This window comes from Pelobates fuscus, chromosome 9, assembly GCF_036172605.1.
Source record: "Pelobates fuscus isolate aPelFus1 chromosome 9, aPelFus1.pri, whole genome shotgun sequence".
NCBI classification, from domain to species: domain Eukaryota; kingdom Metazoa; phylum Chordata; class Amphibia; order Anura; family Pelobatidae; genus Pelobates; species Pelobates fuscus.
In genome coordinates this window covers 70,351,210-70,374,436 of record NC_086325.1, presented here as the reverse complement: position 1 = coordinate 70,374,436, position 23,227 = coordinate 70,351,210, and the positions used below count along the sequence as shown (strand labels likewise).

At 37.4% G+C, this 23,227-nt stretch overlaps 1 protein-coding gene across 1 annotated transcript; it reads right to left on the bottom strand.

Moving 5' to 3' along the window:
- Positions 1-1,198: 1,198 nt before the first annotated feature.
- On the bottom strand, positions 1,199-20,554 carry LOC134573763 (adrenodoxin-like). The gene is made up of 4 exons (XM_063433542.1): positions 20,348-20,554; positions 9,185-9,312; positions 2,701-2,830; positions 1,199-1,743 (listed from the first exon to the last, which is right to left on the bottom strand). Exons 1-4 carry the CDS (start codon positions 20,503-20,505, stop codon positions 1,623-1,625), a joined length of 537 nt encoding a protein of 178 aa, XP_063289612.1. The 5' UTR covers positions 20,506-20,554; the 3' UTR covers positions 1,199-1,622.
- Positions 20,555-23,227: the final 2,673 nt, after the last annotated feature.

Genomic DNA, 23,227 nt, shown 5'->3' with positions numbered 1-23,227 from the left:
TTGCATATGTAAAAGAGAAAATGAAAAATAGTAATAGTGCAGATCTGTATATATGATGTATAAATTGCACCTTTCATACACTGTTACACAACACATTTATACACTTAATAATTTTAATCATAAAACAAATAAATCTACACATAAATCATTAAAAGATATAAGGTGCACAACAATCAAATAAGACAAAATTGGTAAACAGATGACTGCTTACTAGATATGGTGGTGAGTGCAACGGTATATATACCCGTGACTCACAAACACGCTTTCCCACACTGGGAGATGTCTCATACGAGTTTAGTCAGGCGAGGTATGAAATGGAGTCCTTATTGCCAGCTGATCCGCTCTATTGCAATCGCCGTTCAAGATTTTTCCCGCCTTCCGCTTGGCTCCTCCCACCTTCCGTGCGTGTTGACATCGTTATTTTAATTGATGTTTTTTTGTCTATTTGTTGCAGTGTTGTCAATTGTCGTTTTTTTTTTACAGATCAGAGCATTTTATGTTAAACAAATGTAGTACAGGTTACAATTATCTTGCAGTTTCCAGTTCCATCTCCCTAGAACAATCATATAGTACAGATATTTCACAGCTTTTTGAGAGGCTTTTATTTAATGGTAGAGACATGGTGATTTGTTTGAAAAATGACTGCAGGGGAAGTTAGAACTAGAGCACTCACCATAGAAACCAGTGGAATTTACCTGCTAAATCATTTGGTTCGCTACTTCTAGAACTTGCCCAACATTTACACTACATATGTTTACATTAAAGGACCACTATAGTCACCCATAACACTTCAGCTCAATGAAGTGGTCTTGGTGCAAGGTCCCCCAGGTTTTAGCCCTGCAACTATAAACATAGCAGTTTCAGGTTTTAACCCCTTCAGCCCAGCGGGAGGGGGGCCCTGAGGGTGGGAGGGACCTAAGGACTATATAGTGCCAGGAAAACAAGTTTGTTTTCCTGGCACTATAGTGCTCCTTTAAATGCACATTTGTTCATCACTCCTATAGTGTGGTATTGGAAAAGCAAAGGGCAATCCAGATGACTACTGGATTACTGGACAAGAAGAAAACAAAGATGGAATTCAGGTGGGTCAAATGGACAAGACATTTAAAATAACAAAAAAAAACATTAGCTATTTTAAGATGAGGGGTGGGATCTTTATCCCGTTATCTCCTCAAACAAAAAAGAGTTAAAACTGAAATAACAAAACCTTACATATATTTGTATATGACATATTTTGAAAATATCAAATTTTTTGCATACACATAAACTTAAGTTTGTATGCAACGTATTACAAGTACTATGTAACATAGATATATTCCAAGCAGGCACAAAGTTCTCAAAAATGTTTAGCAAAACAGTCATGCCATCAAATATTATCAGGGTAACCAACTGCGGAGTGACTGTTTCCAAGTGGTGATCATTGTGTAAATCCCATATATGACGTTTACGTGGAACTATCATGCAGTATCCACCATGAACACGTGATTAACTTCACATAATGCTGTGTCAATGACAGTACTTTGGAGTTATCTTGCTCTCTACGTTTTTGCCATTAGGTCCCCTTCCCCCCAGTGCCACACAAAAATATCTACACTCATCCAGCAGATAATTTCTCAAGCACGTCATTGTTTATTTTGTTTTGCCATCTCTACATCTTGTCTGACATCGGATATGTCCTTCGGGACTCGAACTGTCATTCCATCTAAGGACTTATTCATACAAACTTGGCAACCAAGACGGGACCTGAAATGAAAAGATTTAGTGTAATCATGATTTTAGATATTTCCATGTAATAAGCACACTTACAAACTCTTATATCTTCTTTATCCATATAGATCTTTAGAAAAAAGGTCACAGTTGTGTTATTAGAGAGGATAATGTGAATGACAGACAGGTACAATCTTCTCGTGTTATCAGGTCCGATTTGCTTCTCTGAGTCAGCAGTAGAGATTATGAGAGATTGCAAGATTAAAGGGAAACTCCAGGCACCATATATGCTACAGCGTGCTGTAGTGGTTATAGTTCTAGGAGACTCCTAGCAGTGTAAGAAGTCAAACCGTATATGTTGTGACAACTTCTCTGGCGTCTGCTGGGTGCCACTCACATCCTCTACTGTGAGGCGAAAGATGTCTACTCTGAGCTCGCATGAAGGTGCAAGATTTATCTCATTGGCTAGGAGTGATCAGCTGATATTCTAAGCCAATAAGCTAGCTCTGGATGGCAGAGCTATCAGATAAGTATATCTATCGCTCAATAGAGGAAGTGAATGGCAGACCCCAGTTAAGTCGTCAAACCATTAGCGAACAGTTGAGCACCTTACATTATAAAGGTGCCAAGGCACTACTCCACAATAAAAGCTATGGCATGTTGTGGCGGTTCTAGTGTTGGAGTGTTATTTAAATTTCATGGCATAATATTTTTTTTCCCATTTATAAAACTGGCATACTATTTTTTCCAATTACTTTCCATTAACTAGGAGATTTTGAAAGCCATGGTCTCAAATAAGGCATTTCATGAATAATTAGATATACCACTGCTGTGTTACTCCTAAATGCACTATTGCAAATCATTATATCAGAGATATGTCAAACCATGTGACCTTGAAAACCCTAAATGATTTACTATTTGAACAACAAATTTGGTGATTTCCAAGTGATAATTACAGTAGGCAACATAGTGAAATAAATCCTGGACACTTACATGTCAGTCAAACCAAAGGCCAAATCCAGCATATCCATCTCGTCATTAGAAATTGGGTCCAACTGGTCAAAGACTTTTTGATCAAATATGACATGACAGGTAGAACAGGCTAGTGTCCCCTCACAAGCACCTAGGGGAGTAAGGGGGACATAGGAATGATAAGTTACTATTGAATGCTGTATCTATTGCAACATTATCATACTTATTCTCTTAAGCATTCCTTGGATGTTGCATAGTTACATAGTTACATAGGCTGAAACAAGACTTGCGTCCATCAAGTTCAGCCTTCTTCACATATGTTTTTGCTGTTGATCCAAAAGAACGCCAAAAACCCAGTCTGAAGTGCTTCCAATTTTGCAACAAACTAGGAAAAAATTATTTTTTGACCCCAAAATAGCAGTCAGATATCTCCTTGGATTAAGCAGCTATTTCCCCACTAATAAGAAATGATATCCCTGTATGTTATGTTTTTGCAAGTATTAATCCAATTGCGGTTTAAACATCTGTATGGACGCTGATAAAACCACCTCTTCAGGCAGAGAATTTCATATCCTTATTGCTCTTACTGTAAAAAACAACAACTTTTCTTTGTCTTAGATGAAATCTACTTTATTCCAGCCTAAATGCGTGACTTCGTGTCCTATGTATAGCCCTGTTTATGAATAGATTTCCAGATAATGGTTTGTACTGGCCCTGAATATATTTGTATAATGTTATCATATCCCCTCTCGCCGTTTTTCCAAACTAAAGAGATTTAAATTTGGTAAGCTTTCTTCGTAACTAAAATGCTCCATTCCTTTTGTCAATTTTGTAGCTTGTCTCTGCACTTTTTCTAGTGCCATAATATCCTTCTTTAGAGCAGGTGCCCAAAATTTCACAGCATATTCAATGTGTGGTCTTACCAGTGATTTATAAAGAGTCAAAATTATATTTTCATCCCGAGAATTTATGCCCCTATTTATACGACAAAATCTTACTGGCCTTAGCAACTGCAGATTGACATTGCATATTGCTGCCTAATTTGTTGTCTATAACAATTCCCAAATCCTTCTCGTGTGTGGTTATCCCTAGTTCACTACAATTTAGGGTGTAAATTGCTTGTGCATTCTTAACCCCGAAGTGCATAACTTTGCATTTCTCTACATTAAATTTCATCTGCTATTTTAGTGCCCAGTCCCCCAATCTATCTAAATCACTCTTCAGCAAAGCAATATCCTGCTCACATTTTATTACTTTACAAAGTTTTGTATCATCTGCAAACACTAAAACATGGCTTTTAATGCCTATTTCAAGATCATTTATAAACATGTTAAATAGTAGCGGTCCCAAAACAGAACCCTGAGGGACACAACTTACCACTTTTGTCCAGCCCGAAAATTTACCATTAATGACAACCCATTGTGCTCTATCCTTAAGCCAATGTTCTACCCAGGAACAAGAATATTCATCTAGACCAATTTCTTTTAGTTTGAAGACTAACCTATTGTGAGGAACCGTATCAAATGCCTTGGCAAAATCCAAGTAGATCACATCCACTGCAACACTCTGATCTATACTTTGTAGAATGCATTTAGGTTAGTTTGGCATGACCTATGTTTCATAAAACCATGCTGATTGTTGCTAATAACAAAGTTCTTCCCAATGAATTCCTGAATATTTTCCCAGTCACAGAAGTTAAGCTCACAGGTCTAAAAGTTCCAGACAAGGTTTTTTAACCTTTTTAAATATAGGAACAATATCTGCCTTCCTCCAATCCTCCGGTACAATACCTGAAACAAAAGAATCTTGAAAGATTTAATACAGAGGTTAACTTATTTCCCCACTTAGCTCCTTAACCCCTTAAGGACCAAACTTCTGAAATAAAAGGGAATCATGACATGTCACACATGTCATGTGTCCTTAAGGGGTTAAAGGACCACTATAGGAACCCAGACCACTTCAGCTTAATGAAGTGGTCTGGGTGCCAGGTCCATCTAGGGTTAACCCTGCCTGCTGTAAACATAGCAGTTTCAGAGAAACTGCTATGTTTACATTAGGGTTAATCCAGTCTCCAGTGGCTGTCACATTGACAACCGCTAGAGGCGCTTCTGCGCTTTTGACTGTGATTTTCACAGTGAGAAGACACCAGTAATGCTTTCCTATGGACTGACTGAATGTGCGCGCGGCTCTTGCTGCGCATGCGCATTCAGCGGATGACGTCGGAAGAGGGAGGAAAGTCCTCTGCGAAGAGGGAGACCGGCGCTGGAGAAAGGTAAGAGTTTAACCCCTTCCTCCCCCTAGAGCCCTGCGGGAGGGGGGCCCTGAGGGTGGGTGGGGACCAAAAGACCCTATAGTGCCAGACAAACATGTTTGTTTTCCTGGCACTATAGTGGTCCTTTAACCCCTTAAGGACCGAGGACGGTTCAGGACCGTCATTGGCATTTTTGCCTTGACGACCGCTGACGGTCCTGAACCGTCCTAACGGTCCAATGTACTTACCCGATCGCCGTCGTTCCCCCGGCGGCGATCAGCATTGGTCCCGGTGTGGGGAGACTGCCTGCAGCCCAGACAGTCTCCCCATGGCAGATTAGGACCCCTGTGGCCATGTGATCGCCCAACAGGGCGACCACATGGTCACAGTAGGTGTCCATGTGACTGCCTGCAGGGGGACTGTCTGTGCTGACAGGCAGTCTCCCTGCCAGTGTAAAATCCTAAAAAAAAATTAAAGTTAAAGTTAATAAAAAAAATATTATTATATATGTGTATATATATATGATATATAGACGTATATTATATAAATATAATATACGTCTATATATCATATATATAATGTCATGCTAAGTGTATTTTTATATTAATATGTACATATATTAATATAAAAATACACTTATAATTAAATTACACACATGTATATATATAATATATATAATAACTATATATATTGTATATATATATTATTATAAAATACAAATAATAAGTAATTTAAATTAAATTAAAAAATGTAAAAATAATAAAAAAAATTTAAAAAATATATTTTTCTATATGAAATTTTATTCTAACTGTATTTTGATATTAATATATATATATATATATATATATATATTTATATCAAAATACACTTAGAATGAAATTGTATATATATCTATGTATATATAAATAAATAAAAAGAATACGAAATATACATATGTCCATATACAAAATTACATAAATAATTATATAAATATACACGTAGACTTCAAATATATAAATATGCATATATATTTAAATTCTACATGTGTATTTATGTAATATTTTTACATAATTAAGTAATTTTATTGATTGCAATTTAAGGGACCTGCCTGCCAACCCAGGTCAAAAGTCCAGAGAATTTAATTTGTTAGCACTGTATTTTACCCTGTAACATTCTACGACACCCTAAAACCTGTACATGGGGGGTACTGTTTTACTCGGGAGACTTCGCTGAACACAAATATTAGTGATTCAAAACAGTAAATCATATCACAGCGATGATATTGTCAGTGAAAGTGACTTTCTTTTACTTTTTCACACACAAACAGCACTTTTACTGATGATATAATTGTTGTGATACATTTTCCAGTTTTGAAACACTAATATTTGTGTTCAGCAAAGTCTCCTGAGTATAACAGTACCCCCCATGTACAGGTTTTATAGCGTTTTTGAAAGTTACAGGGTCAAATATATGGGTCAAATATTTTTACATTGAAAATGGCCAGGTTGGTTACGTTGCCTTTGAGAGCTTATGGTAGCCGAGGAATGAGAATTACCCCCATGATGGCATACCATTTGCAAAAGAAGACAACCCAATGTATTGCAAATGGTGTATGTCCAGTCTTTTTAGTAGCCACTTAGTCACAAACACTGGCCAAAATTAGCGTTCAATTTAGTTTTTTACTTTTTTCACACACAAACAAATATGAACGCTAACTTTGGCCAGTGTTTGCGACTAAGTGGCTACTAAAAAAGTCTGGACATACCCCATATTGAATACCTTGGGTTGTCTACTTTAAAAAAAATATGTACATGTGGGGTGGTATTCAGAGATTTATGACAGATAATAGTGTTACAATGTCATTATTGATACATTTTAAAAATGTATGTTTTGAAACCCAATATCCTACTTGTACTTATAGCCCTATAACATGCAAAAAAATAGCAAAAAGCATGTAAACACTGGGTATTTTTAAACTCAGGACAACATTTTGAATCTATTTAGCAGTTTTTTTCATTCGCTTTTGTAGATGAGTAAAAGATTTTTCACATAAGTCAAAAAACATGTATTTGTTTAAATTTTTCCGCAATTTTTTTTAATTTTTTTTAAATTAAATTACATGAGATTATATAAATAATGGTATGTAAAGAAAGCCCCTTTTGTCCTGAAAAAAACAATATATAATTTGTATGGGAACAGTAAATGAGAGAGCGGAAAACTACAGCTAAACACAAACACCACAAAAGTGTCAAAAAGATGCCTGGTCGCAAATGTACAACATCGCAAAAACAGTCCGGTCCTTAAGGGGTTAAGTACTCGTGGGTGGATACGGTCAGGCCCCAGAGCTTTATTTACATAAATTTTCTTTAACTGCTGTAGCACCTTGCCTCGAGCCATCCAATCAAAAGCTATATGCAAGGTTTTTGCAGCAATCATTTGCTTATCTCTTGCCATAGGATCCTCATTAATATATATTGAAGAAAATTGTTATTTAAAATGTCTGCCTTTTCCTGGTCTTCCTTAACTAACACACACATCTCTGTTTCCAGTGTACCTACACTTTCATTTTTTGTTTTTTTAAAGAAGTGATGTACTTGAAAAATAATCTGGGGTTGGTTTTGCATTCATTGGCTATCAATTTCTCATTTTCTATGTTAGCCACTTTAATTGCCTTTTTCAAATATTATTGGCTTCCTTACATCTTATATAGGATTCCTCTGATTTGTCCGATTTAAATGCTTTAAATGCCCTTTTATTATTTTTAATCTCTTGTTTTACTTCTCTACTAAGCCACATTGGTTTTAATGTTTATTTTATATTTATTACCCAATGGCACATACTGAGAAATGTACCTTTCTAATATTTGTTTGAATAGTTTCCATTTATCCTCAGTGTTTTGTTTCACTACGGAGTTAATGCCAGTTGATTTGTAGTAGAGCTGTCCTCATCTTATTGAAATTGGCTTTTATAAAATTATATGTTTTAGGATACCCCACGTGCTTTTGCTTTTTTGAGTTTGTTTTAAAAATTACCATATTGTGATCACTATTTCCCAAATGCTCCCCTACTTGAATGTTGGTCAAAAGATCAACATTGTTTGTTATAACGAGATTCAGATAACCATCTTTTCTAGCTGGTGCTTGTAACAGTTGTTCTTTAGTGATAGATCCTCATTGACACATAAATGTGTTATGAGAACATTATGATCTCTCATACAGTATGAGATCATAATAACAGTCTCATACAGTCTCATATAGAGACTGTTATAGACCATTAGACTTGAATAGCTTGTGTTCTCCTTGTGTCTGAGTGGAGTGAATTTTCACTTTCGTAAATAACCATGAGTGATAGGGGAACCTAAAACAAAGAGAATAAGTTGCCAAGTTGCCTTGAACATGTGTTTCAGTAATTTTACAATGTGTTAGCATTCTACATGCCCACAATGCACATTCTCTAAATCAGCTATGTTTTTAGATGAGCTATTCTGTCCTTTTATTTGAAATTCAATTTTTTTATATTTTTTTTGCAGTGCATATAAACGGTACAAGCAGGTGTGAGGTGCCCCAAAAGCAGTCCTCAGGCTTTTCCTCGCTTAACATGCGGGGCAAGTGGGTAATAAGCACAGTTTTATAATATAATCAAGCTCGGTTAGAATGTCAGCAGGTAGACAGTGTCGAGTATGAGAGACATTCATGTAAGCCAATAATGCTATGAAATCCGCAGTGTATATACCAACATTTTGATTAGACAGTGACATGGTAACGTAGCATGTTCGTATTCTAAAAACAGGTTTAAACTTTCTACTGTGTCACAAAGCCTTATCAAGTCAAGTCATACCAACAACGAGCATTGTGAAAGCGTTTAGCTGCCATTCTCAGCCAATCACAGCCTCCATTGCTGCTCAGGTCTCCTGAACAGCACAGAGATGATGGGCTGATGAGGACTCTTGTTTAGCATTAAAACATTTAAAAAAAAAAAAAGTATGGTGCCATGCGACTCCAGACTCAATAACTACTTTACTTGTGAAGCAGTTATGGTACAGAGCCTAAAGTGTCCCTTTAAGAAACACAGTACAACACTATGCATGGCTGCCTAACTGAAAAATATTATCAGTGTATCCGATTTTAAAGTAGTCAGTTAGACCCAAGCATTGCACATTATAAAATGCTGAATACAAAAGATTATTGCCATTTTTTTAAAAAATATCTCATATATTTATGTATTTAATGATTTTCAATATAGGCCGAACTTGTATCTGTTTACAGATAAACTCACCAAAGCCATCAATGTTCAGGCGGTGGCGGATCACCACTTCCAAAAGACTTTCTCCCTCTTTGGTCGTGGCGGTCAATGTCTCACCATCACGGTTAAGGAAATTAACTGTAAGAGTGTCTTCTGAAGATCTGTCAACGAAAGAAGGAAAATTGTAAATTCGTTGTCATGCTTAGCAAGTCTACACGTACATTGTAGTTAATAAAAACAACTGGAGATCCACCTGGTGAACACCATCCAACATTTCATTGAAAAGTTGTTATTTTTTACCATTTAGTAGAAATAATCCCAAAGGAAACATATACGGCAGACATACTCAAGCTTAGCGTGTCTGCTGCTTCTTTTTGCTCTGTGAACCTAACAGAAGCAGAGGAAACCCTCCCTTGCTATCTAAGTGGGTCTGATGCAAATTATAAAAGTGTTGATTTCTATTGAAATTGGAACTTGCACAAACTGCCAGGAATATGACAGATTCCAGACATATAAAGCACTTCAGCACTGTGAGCAGGGTCCTCATCAACCTATTAAACACTATAATTAATTGTATAACTTAATGTTAAAGTTCCCCCCTTCATTATATTGTAAAGCGCTGCAGAATAAGCTGGCACTATATAAACGCTAATAATAATATTATTAATAATGTGTGTAGAGTGTTCCTTTAACCAATTATTTAGTTCTAATTACCGAGCAATGCATGTCAAGGTGTGGTTCCACACAACTAGTCAACCAGCAATTAATTCAACCTTAATATGGATGTGCATTTATCTCTAGTTAAATAGCCTGCAGGCATTTGGCAAAGTAAAAACACTACAATAGATTCACAAAAATGAGAATTCAAAGTGAATTTAAAGTGAAATTCAGATTCAAGGCCAGAGTTCACAAATACCACTTTAGTGGATAACTTTAGTGAATAGCTCGGCATGTCTCAAAATGGATATTTGTCTGGAACACAAAGGGTCAAAGGGTGACACTTTATTACAATATCAGATAAGATGCTAAAGGGACACTATAGTCACGAAAACAAATATAGCTTAATTAAGCCATTTTGGTGTATAGATCATGCTCCTGCAGTCTCACTGCTCAATTCTCTGCCATTTAGGCGTAAAATCACTTTGTTTATGCAGCCCTAGTCACACCTCCCAGCATGTGACTTACACAGCCTTCCTAAACAATTCCTGAAAATAGTCATCTAATGTTTGCACTTCCTTTATTGCACTTTCTGTTTAATGTAGAATTTATGATCTCCTGCTCTGTTAATAGCTTGCAGGAGTTAAAAAAAACCGTTGAAATTAATTTACATCTGATTGAAAATTAGACTATTTTGTTTTCATGCAGGCTGTGTCAGTCAGTGGTTCGGGCTGCATAAACAGACACAAAAGTGATGTAACTCCTTAATGGCAGTAAATAGAGCAGTGAGACTTTAGAGACATGATCTATACACAAAAACTGCTTCATTAAGCTAAAGTTGTGTTTGTGCCTATAGTGTCACTTTAATTTGTTTTATTGAGATTTGTAAAGGGTGGAGTAAAAAAATGTTAACCTTTTTTTGACTGATGTTTGAACAAATTGTCATTCATAGAGCCTTTGTGTGCTGGTCAATGTAGCATTTCTATTATAGAAATGACTAGATTTCTATATATGTCTATGGATATATATTGCAAAGAACCGTTACATATAGCAGCAGACCTCTTAACATCCGACTTGTGTTATAACAACAATGCTTTAAGAGACCAAAGCTCACATCAGGTTTATGGCAATATAAAACCTTCTATTTTTAAGAAATTTGACATACCAGCAATCTTGCACTTGAGAACTGTAATTCTTGTTATATGGTTAAAACAAACAGGACTGATAGAGCTTTCCAATGCAGATATTGTTGATACAAACAGACTCAAGGCCCAAAATGGCACCTTATACCAATGACTTCCCAGCCTGTGTGGATTAAGAGAAGAACCCTTGTGTAGTGCACATGAACAACCTACCGGGCCAGATACTGGGGATTAAGCTCCTGTCACTGTGGCAATGCTTATGAGCCTCTTGGCAGACCCACACAATAAAATGCCAGTGGACTTCTCACAGTTCAAAGACAAAATAGCTGGGCCCAGAATCAGACCAAGACAGATGAGGAGAATGTGGGCCTACATGATACATGATTAATGATCATTGAACAAAACCTCCCTTAAGCTCAACAAGCAGTAAAATATACATTTGGCTTATGGGGGATCAAAGGAGGTGTAACAACAGTGGTAACAGGTGTAACAGCCCCTACATTGGCTTCCTGTAAGATATAGAGCTCAATTTAAAATTCTGGTTCTTGCTTTCAAATCTCTACATAATGCTGCTCCCACCTATCTATCCTCCCTAACACACAAGTATGTCCCATCTAGGCCCTTACGCTCTGCTGAAGATTTAGGTTTATCTTCTGTCCGTACTCCCACCTCTGATGCTCGCCTTCAAGACTTCTCAAGGGCTGCACCGTTCCTGTGGAAATCACTTCTCTCCTCTGTTAGATGCTCACCCAGTCTCCACTCCTTACAAAAGTCATTAAAAACCCACTTCTTCATAAAAGCGTATCAATTAAACTGTTAATAGCTCCTGACTGATTCCTCTCTTGCAACTGTCATTAGTCTAATACTATCCTTAACTTTTGTGTCACTTTACCCCACCCCCCTCTGTTCCTGTGTGTCCAACGCAAAGATTAGTAGTATATTAAATTAAATAAATGTAGTGGAACCACCCCATTTACTCTGTAGGCTGTTTGCTGCTATGTTGCTACCCAAACATATTAAGTCTTAAACACAGAAGGAAATAGACTCTGTCCTTTTGAGAGCACACTTTCTATTCGGACTTATATTGATATACCTGGACATGGAGACAATTGTTCGGATCCATCCCTTACTATTTCACCTTTATTAAGGACCAGTGGCGTCCAACTTGTTTTATAGTCATTAAGCATTATGAAACAGAGCTCTGAATAACAGATGTAATGGCAATAGTTTAAATACTGAGAAGTTGGGACGAAAAATAGCCAGGTCCAAACGCATATCAGCAGCAGCTCCATTATAAAAAAGGTGCCCCATTGGACCCATCTGAAACTGACCTGAATATTCTGAGGACATTGTCACAATGTGACCCCTCATCTTTACTCACCTGAAACCTCAGGGCATACTGGGCCTTCCATGGCTGGCAATCATTACTTCTGAATGACTTGTTGGCTGTTACTTTTTCAGAATGGACCGCACAGTTTAGCTTTAGTGGGGCACTTTCTGGTACTTTCTGGCTATATTACGTTTTATTTTAAAATAGACATAGCGAACATATGAGGTATAACTCTCTCTTTCTAGGGTTCACTTATTTGACCTCTTTATATGTTACATTGATATGATGTGGGTCTTTCCTCTGAGAGACATTGGCGAATGAAAATTATATATATGCTTCTATAGCACTATGCATCATTAACTAGTGTTACAATCTACAATTCCGCATGTGCAAGAAATAAAGCAGAATTGTCACTTCTCCGGAAAGGACAGTACCATGTTCTTCTGGTCCAGTAAATGCCATTGAAGTGTTCACTGAGGTGAATAATACAGAGGTGCTGTGTTCTGGCTACTTCTGGGCTACTTAACCCCACATAATGCCTTGGTTGTGCTAGGACATATGAAATGCCGTAAGAACACATTCATGCCTGGGCGTACCTTCTGTAGTGCTGTATGCATGCCCTGAATTGCAAGAGCTAATTTCAGTTACATGTGGTGGCCGGCATAGCCAGCAAATAAAAAAATATAAAAAATAGTATGATTTTCTTTTTTTTTTAAATAAAAGATGCAATGCATATTAATATTTAGTTTCCCATTTGACAGTTTTACTTTAAGCAGACGATAATACAGTTTAAAGTTTAAATATTGCGTACTGCTGGAAAATGTAAAGTTGTGACATAATTGTGCTCCCTGTTAATAAAATCTGTTTCTCTTTTTGCATCATTTGCAATTTCATAATGTTCTAATTTGCACTTAGCTGTTGATAATTTTTATCTCTAACAAGAACCTTGAAAGTCATGGTATCTACAACTTTTGCCGTATATGACAGGACTTAAGCCTTATAAATTATGTTAACCTTGAATTTTCTTGAATTCTGAGTAAGGCCCCAGTCCAAGGATACAATAATGATAATTAACGCAGATGCAACATGTTCTATGAGTCTTATACATTTATTACAATTAAAGTAATAATAGAAAATGTTGAATAGAATATTGTACACTGTTAAAAAAAATCAGTTGATAAAGTATAAAACCTAATAATTAATTATAAACAACTTCCCTATTTGTTTTTAGGTGCCAGTTTGCTGAATTGAGCAAAAAGATTGATTTAGGCAGATCTGGTTGGATAAGCTGACGTGAATTCTCACAGTGGCAGTTTGGTCAATGTAAAAAAAATCAAGTATGGAAAAAAAGAGAAATAGAATGTGAAGGCAGGTAAGAACCATTTGGCCCATCTAGTCTGCCCAATTTTCTAAATACTTTAGTATACATTATACATTAGTCCCTGGCCTTACCTTATAGCTAGGATAGCCTTATGCCTATCCCACTGTGTTAACCTCTACCACTTTAGCTACCACTTACGTCTATCTTCTGTCCGTACTCCCACCTCTAATGCTCCCCTTCAAGATTTCTCGAGGGCTGCACCATTCCTGTGGAACTCGCTTCCCTCCTCCGTCACATGCTCACCCAGTCTCCACTCCTTCAAAAAATCGTTAAAAACCCACTTCTTCATAAAAGCGTATCAATTAAACTGTTAATAGCTCCTGACTGATTCCTCTTTTGCAACTGTCACTAGTCTAATACTATCCTTACCTTTTCGGGTCATTTTACCCCACTCCCTCTAGCATGTAAGCTCATTGAGCAGGGCCCTCAATCCCTATGTTCATGTGTGCCCAACTTGTCTGGTTACAACTACATGTCTGTTCGTTCACCCATTGTAAAGCGCTGCGGAATTTGATGGCGCTATATAAATATCATAATAATAATAATAGCTGGAAGGCTATTCCATGCATCCACTACCCTCTCAGTAAAGTTATACTTCCTAATATTATTTTTAAACCTTTGCCCTTCCAATACTCCAAGTGAGGTCTCAATAGCACTTCCCTATTTCTGCTGCTAATACCTCTCCCTATACAACCAAGCATTCTGCTAGCATTTCCTGCTGCTCTATTACATTGTCTGCCTACCTTTAAGTCATCTTAAATAATCTCCCCTAAATCCCTTTCCTCAGATGTTGAGGTTAGGACTGTATCAAATATTCTGTACTCTGCCTTTGGGTTTTTACGTCCAAGATGCATTATCTTGCACTTATCCACATTAAATGTCAGCTGCCACAACTCTGACCATTTTTCTTGTTTACCTAAATCATTTGCCATTTGGCTTATCCCTCCTGGAACATCAACCCTGTTACATATCTTAGTATCATCAGCAAAAATACACAACTTACCATCAAGACCTGAAATGAAAAACAAATAAATAAAACAGCAAAAATATCTTATGGACATTGATCAAAAATGGTCTGTGTAAAGCAGGTCTGTCACTTTTGAGCAGTGCAATGATACAATCTTAATAAAATAATATAAGGAACTATGGTGTCTTATGGGTAAAGCAGAAGTTGACAAAAGACAGACATTCTGCTATCACCTTTTTCAATTGAAAGAAATGGTTCCTTCTGGTGCATTGCTGCAGATGTTCCATTAAGTAACCCACTTTCTCCCAATCTTCTATAAAAAAAAAAAAGTATTTTGCACTCTAGCCCATGATGCAGGCTCCTGAAGTGACAGTATCATAAATCGATTCTATAGTGTTAGGAATACAAATTTGTATTGCCAATACTATAGTGCCTTCTGGTCCCTCCTCCAATAAAGGGTTAAAAAAACTTTATTTACTCACCCAATTCCTGTGCTTATGTCTCCTGGTGCTGGGTCGGTACTCCGCCTCCTTCGTCATGATCTGATGCTAGCGCCACAAGTGCATTAGGCCTTCCCCACAGGAAAGCATTACCTAAATGCTTTACAAGGGCATTTCACTGATGCTATATGTCCTCATGCAGACCGTGAGGATGTCCAGCGTCATTTAGGGGACCTCTAGTCTGTTAGACAGCCACTAGAGTTTCTAAAAAAAACTGCAATGATTTACATTGCAAGACTAAGGTTGACAGAGACGTTGCACCCAGGTCACTTCAACGAGCTGATGTGGTCTGGATGCCTATAGAGTCACTTTAAGAATTTTTCAAGAGTAAAGATAGTGGTATCTGCGTAAGAGAACTTCAGGTAAGTTTATCATCCTTTAGCTTCTTCCAAAACACATCAATTGGACACGTTATCATCTGGGGTCTTCGCAAAAAAACTCCAAATGTAACACTGCTGCTTCTGTGTATTTTTTTTTTTCAGTACTTTAAACACATTTAACAAGGGTGAAAACGAAATTAAAATTCCAATGGCAGAATTGGTACAAATAATATGTCATCAAGTATTTTAATCACAAGTACTCACAGTATACCTGGAGTTAGAAAAAAATAACACATCAGGACGGACAGACAGAGACACAAATATGTAAAAGACAGAACGTATCAGCTAATTGGCATTGAAGAGTAAGATAACCTTTAGCATAATTACAAGCTGATGTTAATGTAGTAACGCTCTAAGCCCCTCTAAATATGAGTAAAAAAAACTGTATTGCAGATTAAAGGTAAATATAATACATAACTTTATTAGAATTAAAACATTACAAGTAATAAAAATTCAAAAAGAATCAAAATGTTAATGTGACAAGCTGACATGACAAACTTAAATAACCACAATTTACAAGTGCAACAAAATATCAAATGTAATGCTTCAGAATATAGCACATAGGGCCCTAATGATACCTGGTCATAATTATTTATATACCTCTTAGACATTAATTTTAAATTCCCTTGGAGACAAGGCCCACCATATTTCAGCACAAGTCTTTCCTGGACTTTCTTGGACTTGATCTGTTCTGAATGACTGTTTTAATTAAAGGTCTCACAGGGGGTGTAACTACACCTGATCCCCAAAACTATAGAGTTGCATCACAGCTGCACTTCCCTATGTCCCCTACATGTATGTTGCTATAACCCCTGCTTCTAGTTTGTTCAGTCTGCTCTAGCATCATAGACTAGAATGTAATAAGACATTTTAAAACCTTGTACAAAAGATAAATGTTTTCATTAACATATTATAGCTATAAATAAAGCCAATGCTACATATAATATTAAAGGTCTAGATGTGAAACCAATGTAAAGATATAATTGTATAGCATGCTCCGTGATAGCAATGCAGAAGCATTACATCACCATTAAATGGACACTATAGACTCATTGAAGTGGTTTGGGTGCAGTGTCCATGCCTCCCTTAGTCCTGTAATGTAAATCATTGCAGTTTTAAAGAAACTGCAATGATTGCATTGCAGGACTACGCCTATCTCTAGTGGCTGTCAATCAGACAGCCACTAGAGATACTTCCTGTTTGCTAGGCAACTTCTGGCTGCCTGACACTGGATGTCCTTAATCTGCATGAGGATATCCAGCGTTAGTTAAAATCCCATAGTAACGCATTGCAGGAATGCTTTTCTATTGGGATGGCCCAATGTGCTCGCTGTGCTTTCCGTTGTGCGACTTCAGACGAGGCCAAGCGCCGACCCAGCACCAAGGGACATCGGTGCTGGAATCGGATAAGTACAGTAAGGGTTTATTAATTAGATTTGTATTCCTAAAACAATAGTATCCTTTTAACATTGATGATATTAATAGCAACACTAAGGGTAAGTTTAGGTAAATGGAAGTTGAAGAGGGTCTTTATCATTATCATGATTCTCATGATGAGGCAAGAACTAAACTCTCCCAACCCTAATTACACTAAACCTAGTGCACAGGTACAGAAAAGACGTGTTCTTCGTCATTAGAGCACCAAGTACAGAAATGTACACAGCCCTGTAACATAGCTAAGGAAGAAAGGGCTGAAGGTCATGTGGTAGTAAATAACTCAGATATGGAGCAGCTGGGAATAAAGGGAGGGAGGATTTGATGTGTGTTAAACCTCTAACAACTCTTCTGTTTAAAAAGAGGCTTTCTTTTACTAGAGAACGTCGGGCTGTGATCATGTACCACAGCAGTAGCCAGTACCCAGACTAGGCCTCCGTCTCTTTACATGAACAGATACCTGCAGCATGAAACATGTATATAGAGAACTCTGGGCTTGAAACATCATCAGTAAACACCTGATTAAACAGACTCCCGCATAGGTATATAATGTACTTTTTAGTCCAGCCTGTGTAAGGGTTGGACCACTTAAATGTTTGTCTAATGTGTTGAAGAGACACCCTTTTGGCCCGAAGAGAACCAGGACATAGCAAGGACATGGGACTCCTATTTCCTGTCAACCCGCTATCACAAGCATGTGAAGATGGCGATGTGACCTAAGTATTGCAATAAGTAATAAGTATTGCAATTTTGGCTATGGCCCCATCTCCTCTTACAGCATACATGAAACTATGGTGTTAGGAATATAAACATTTTAATCCTAACACTATAGTGTTGGACTACCTGTTTATGTCCCTGGCCCCCCTCAGAATTTAGTAAAAAGGCTGATTACTTGCCGTGGCTGGCCCCACTTCCATGCCTGAGATCATGAAGTATATCCAATGCTTACCCATAAGGAATCTTTGGCAGGCTATTACAACGCACCAATCAGCATCTCATCAGAGAGGTACATTGAATCAGTTAATCTTTATGGGGAGAGTGGAGATGCTGAACGTAGGCCCTGCATACAGTACAGCACTGATATAGGAAGCACCTCTAGTGGCCCTTTGAGTGACTGCCACAAGAGGTCTTACTAGACAGCAATGTAAATGTGAATAATTGTTATGGGGTGTTGGGGGGATGAGGGGAGCCTGACCTGAGTGATAGATGGCAGTGGGGCACACAGTAGAGTCCTTTTTGCTGACGTGCCTGGCTGCGGGTAGCGAGTGGGCTGCTGTGATCACTCTCTATTGATATCCCAGTTCCCATGCGGGCCCTGTATTGATGATGGAGCCGGGATTTTACGTCACGCTTCGGAATCAATACAGAGCTGCAGGGAGCTGGATAGCAATTAATAAAGAGATATCCCAGCAGAATACCACTGGACCCCATGGATAAGATTTAACTCTATCTCTCCTGTTTAAGGTAAGAAAAGAGAGGCTGTGTGGATCTGACTAAAAAGCCTCCCCCCCCCCCCACCCCTTAAATTAGAAAAGTAAAAATTTAAGGAACACTCCATACACCTAAAGCACTTTAGCTTACTTAAAAATGCTGATTTCAATAGAAATTGTGACTTTTATCAATGCTCCCTGTTACATCTCCCCTGGGTGTCAGTCAGAGAGGTAGTCGGAATCTATTTCGAGACCAGGTGACATGCAACCTAGGCATGGCTCTGAGTTTGTGTGTGTTTTTCTATGTCAGTATGTGATTGCTCACACATGACTAGATTAGTTGTGATAATATTATAAAGTTATTGACCTGGAGAAGTGGAAGGTTTGTGAACAAATCACTGATCGGTATAAATTACTGTAAGAAGGCAGTTTGGTGACAGTGAGTGCTTTGCTATCAGCTACTCACCCACGTGCCAATAAGCATGTTTTGTATCAATATTATATAGCATAATACAGTATGCGGGCTAATTAATAAAAAAAAAAATTGCATTCATGAGTAATTAATTATTATATTTTTCATAATTCAAACAGTGAGTTGTTAGTGAATTTCATAACTGCACAAATAAATAAAGTATTTTCTGCAATGGCTGATCTCACATTAAAAATGTAAATGAGCAAAGCAGTTATGAGAGGCTGCTGACACGTAATAATGAATAGTGTATGTTAAGCTCTAGTAGTAATTTACTAATACAATAGTAAGCTGTTATTAATTGTATTACCTGTGTATAGTGATGCACAAATTGGAACTATTTTACGTTTACTGATCTCATGTTAAATCCACGTGGTAAAGTGTTTTTTTTTTATTTATTAAGCAAGTGCAATTTCCAATATAATATTTATAAAGCGCCGACCAATTCTGCAGCGCTGTACAATGGGTTTATATTCTCCATGTATAACAATAGCATAATAATATTCGCTATGCTGGTTTTTGACAGCTAAAAATGAAATAAGGAAAATAAGAAAGAAAGTTCATCATTTAAATTTTTTATTTTTCAAACATTGTTCGTTTTTACAATTATTTTTATCATTTGAGGCTGGTTAGTAAATGCTTATCTATATCCCTTATTATTTTCAGTTGAAGTGCAAATATCAAAAATAGATCAGACAATCGTAATTGCAACACTATTTACATGCTTTTCCTTTTCAATATTATTTTATTCATTTGCAGTCGGTATTTATACACGAAAACACACTAATGCGATATAATAAACGTAATTACAGGCATATTATATTTCAGTGTAAAGAAAAATCCAGAAATTATGAAGCAAAGCTACACTGTTTAAGCTATTTTACATAATAGAAAGCTAATAATCATATTATTTAATACATTATATAAACATTACAGCAACATTACAGCACTATAAATTGACCTTTTTATGATAGCGATACAATAGCCTTTTTGCAAAAGTAATTTGATAAGCACTTGCAACGTGATTTAATAATTTGAATGAGATCTAAATAGTCATGATTTTAAGCTTACAGGGCTGTGGAAAATGCTAGTTCTGCATAAATAATAATAATAATAATAATAATAATAATAATAATAATAATAATAATAATAATAAATAGGAATCCTTCACATAATGAAATAAATCTAACTAGCCTTGATGTTTGACTTCAGTCCCAGTCTTGGGGAATATGTGTGTGCTATGTAAATCCAGCTAATAATGAATCCCACTACATTTGATTTTCAACTTACTGCGCTATGGAATATGTTGGCACTATATAAATAACAATAAGTATTAATTATTCTAATCTATGAGACCTAGTTAGTCACAATATTGAATGGAGGTTCTGTAGAATATGCTGGTGATAGGTAAATAATGAAAGTATTATTCATTTTAAAAACTGAAAAGTAAAATCCTCATTAGCTGTGTAACGGGGCATACCCCAGGAATGATCAGGTTGAGACTTACCCAGAGTTTGCTTTGCTGTCCTGGCACCTTGCAGTGGAAGTGAAACTCCTCTGATGGCAGATTGGCATTGCCCGAGTTATGGCATAGTAGAGAGGAGATAGCGAGCCCTTATTTCCACTGGCAAATTTTCGTACAAGGCCTGCAACACGACAAGCCATTTTCAGAGAGAAAATATTCTGACTACAGGTTGTCTAATGATTGTCTGTAGTGCACTAAATCCTGCAATATAAGGAGAGCAGGGTGTAACCTTCACATTACACACCCCTTCCCTGGCATATGCACCAACCTTTTAAAGTGAACTTGTTACTTTATTTTAACATTGCGTAAATTGTCCCCAAATGCATTGAATACATCATATATCATCAAAGGTAAATTTAAAAGGAGCACCACATAAAAAATGTAACACAAGTTATAAGTGAAATTTAATATTTTAAACAAAGGTGTAAAGGATCCTCATTAGGAAACGTTTAAAAATGTAACCTAATTACTACTAAGTTATTTTTTAAGCTATGCCAAACTGGGAAGCACTCCCTTCCTCTGTGCCACTCTTCCAGACCTCAAGATCCAATCTTACCCCTCGGGTGTCCATATTTAGGAGGGACAGTGATACAAATTATATAGGTGGCGCTAAAAGAAAGAAAAAACAAGGTGCTGCTAGATTACCCAAGTATATTGTCACCACATATACTTAAAAAAACAAAATATAGTGTAAAGATATAAGGTAAAAGCGCACACAAAAATGTTACCTGGGATATATATACAATTGTGGTAACTGATGGTAGATTTTCCTGATGTATACGTAAAGGATATCATATATAACAGATAGTACAGATTACCTACACAAAAATATAAACAAACAACAGAACATAGTGTAATCTGTATATATGATAAAATAAAGTGGATATTTTGAGCTGAAACCACTCACAATTTTTTGAGCCGATTCAAAGTTGGCTCGGAATTTATACAGCATATATGCCTTTTCCAAGGACATAGATGATCTTCTCCTTTTAATGGATTCTCCAATTGATGGTTATTCCATATAATGGGAATTCAAATCAGGAGCCATGAGTTGGAGATATGGTCAAACAAATGTAATACTTTATAAAAACAAAATTAAGTGCACAACGCGTTTCAACCATTGACATATGGTCTTCCTCAGGTGCTGATGAACTTTCAAATGTACACAAAGCTGTTTATATAGGCTTTGATATCTAAACATAACAACATAATTGATTACATATGTAACATAAAACATCGCCTCCTTCCTTATATGGTCCTAACCGGATGTGTGTTGCCACCTCCAATATGGCCACACATTCGGTCCAGATATCTCCCGGATGCCATCTTAGTTAACCCGAAAACATTTACATTCTAAAACAGGGGCGGAATTACAAATAGATGTTAAAACAAATAAAGACAAAAAAGACAACTATTCCTTCTCAGCAGAGACAACAACAACGAGATAGATAGCTCGTTGGTGTCTCTGCTTTCCGAAGGATATATGAATCATGAGTGTCAGTCCACGACGTCACTTCCTGTGACGTGTCGGTCCGTTTCTCCAGTCTGTTGCGTCATTTCCGGTTTTGCTGGATCGCCGCATGATGGTCACGGACAAAGAGTTTCCTTTGTTAACAATATGGCACGTTGCCATGTTGTCGGAAAAACAACGTACCGTATTACTTGACCAGCATGTGCCCCATATGACTGCGGAGGTCACTATCGGAAAAAGTTAAAATAAGGCTGAGGTGGTAGTGAACACTGGGACATCCTTAATTTCATCTGGCCAATTTCCCCACATCCACATGTTACCGATTATGGCAGCAAAACAGGATGTGGCCGCGGCATCCATCCAGAAAAGTCAGTTAAAACCGGAATAAATATACTATTCCAATTCCAATTAGGAATTCCCTCCACATGCATAAATCAGCGGTGGCATGCCAATCCAGCGCGATGCATGAGGAATCCAACTGGAATTGTGGGAAAAGACAAAGTAATCTTGATATGAATGCACACCTCTGTGGTATGATCTTCATTGCAAAATTGAGGGAACCCAACAATGATTGGAGTTCCTTCCTATTGCAGGAACCTGCTTCGATGTACTGGTAAATACACGCCAGGGTGCAGTCGATTTTTCCGTGGGAAGGCTGGCTTGCATAAGAACCAAGTCCAGCTCAGTTTTAGTTGGTAAAATTAATTGTATAGTAGCATGGAGGCTACCGGGTGGAAATAAGTTGCCTTCTACAGTCAGAAAGTCATCAAGATAGTGAATTACTGTAGGGCATTTATAAATGTTAAGCAGCATGCAACACAATGTCTCAGCGAACATATCAAAGATCCTTGGACTGCTTTTTGAACCGAACGTGAGAAGTTTGAAGAAATAATATGATCCCTCCACTTAACACCATGTAGATGCCACATGGAAGGGTGAATAGGGAGGAGTTTGAAAGCGTTGACTATGTCTGTCTTGCTAAGCCAGGCTCCCACTCCTGCTGACAGGATGGCCACTATAGCGTTGTCGATGGTAGCGTTTTGTAGCGAAAATTCCTCAGACAGAATGAGCGAGTTAAGACTGGGTGTTGTTGTAGCGTGAGGAGCAGAGAGGTCAATGATGAGCCTTTGTTTATTAGAGGACTTACCAGTAACTAAACCTATGGGATTGGTCCTCCATACCGAGAAAGGTGGAGAGCTGAAAGGACCGAATACAAAACCTTGATCTACTTCCTTCTGTAGCAACTCATTGACAGTGTTAGTGTTAGCAAGATTCTAACCGTGTGAGTCATGCTGGGGCTGCCGGGAGTGGACAAGGGGGAGATATGTGGCGGGACATCGCCACTAAGTGCCATGTCCCCTGAGTATTCAGAGGTTTGGTTTCATATTTTG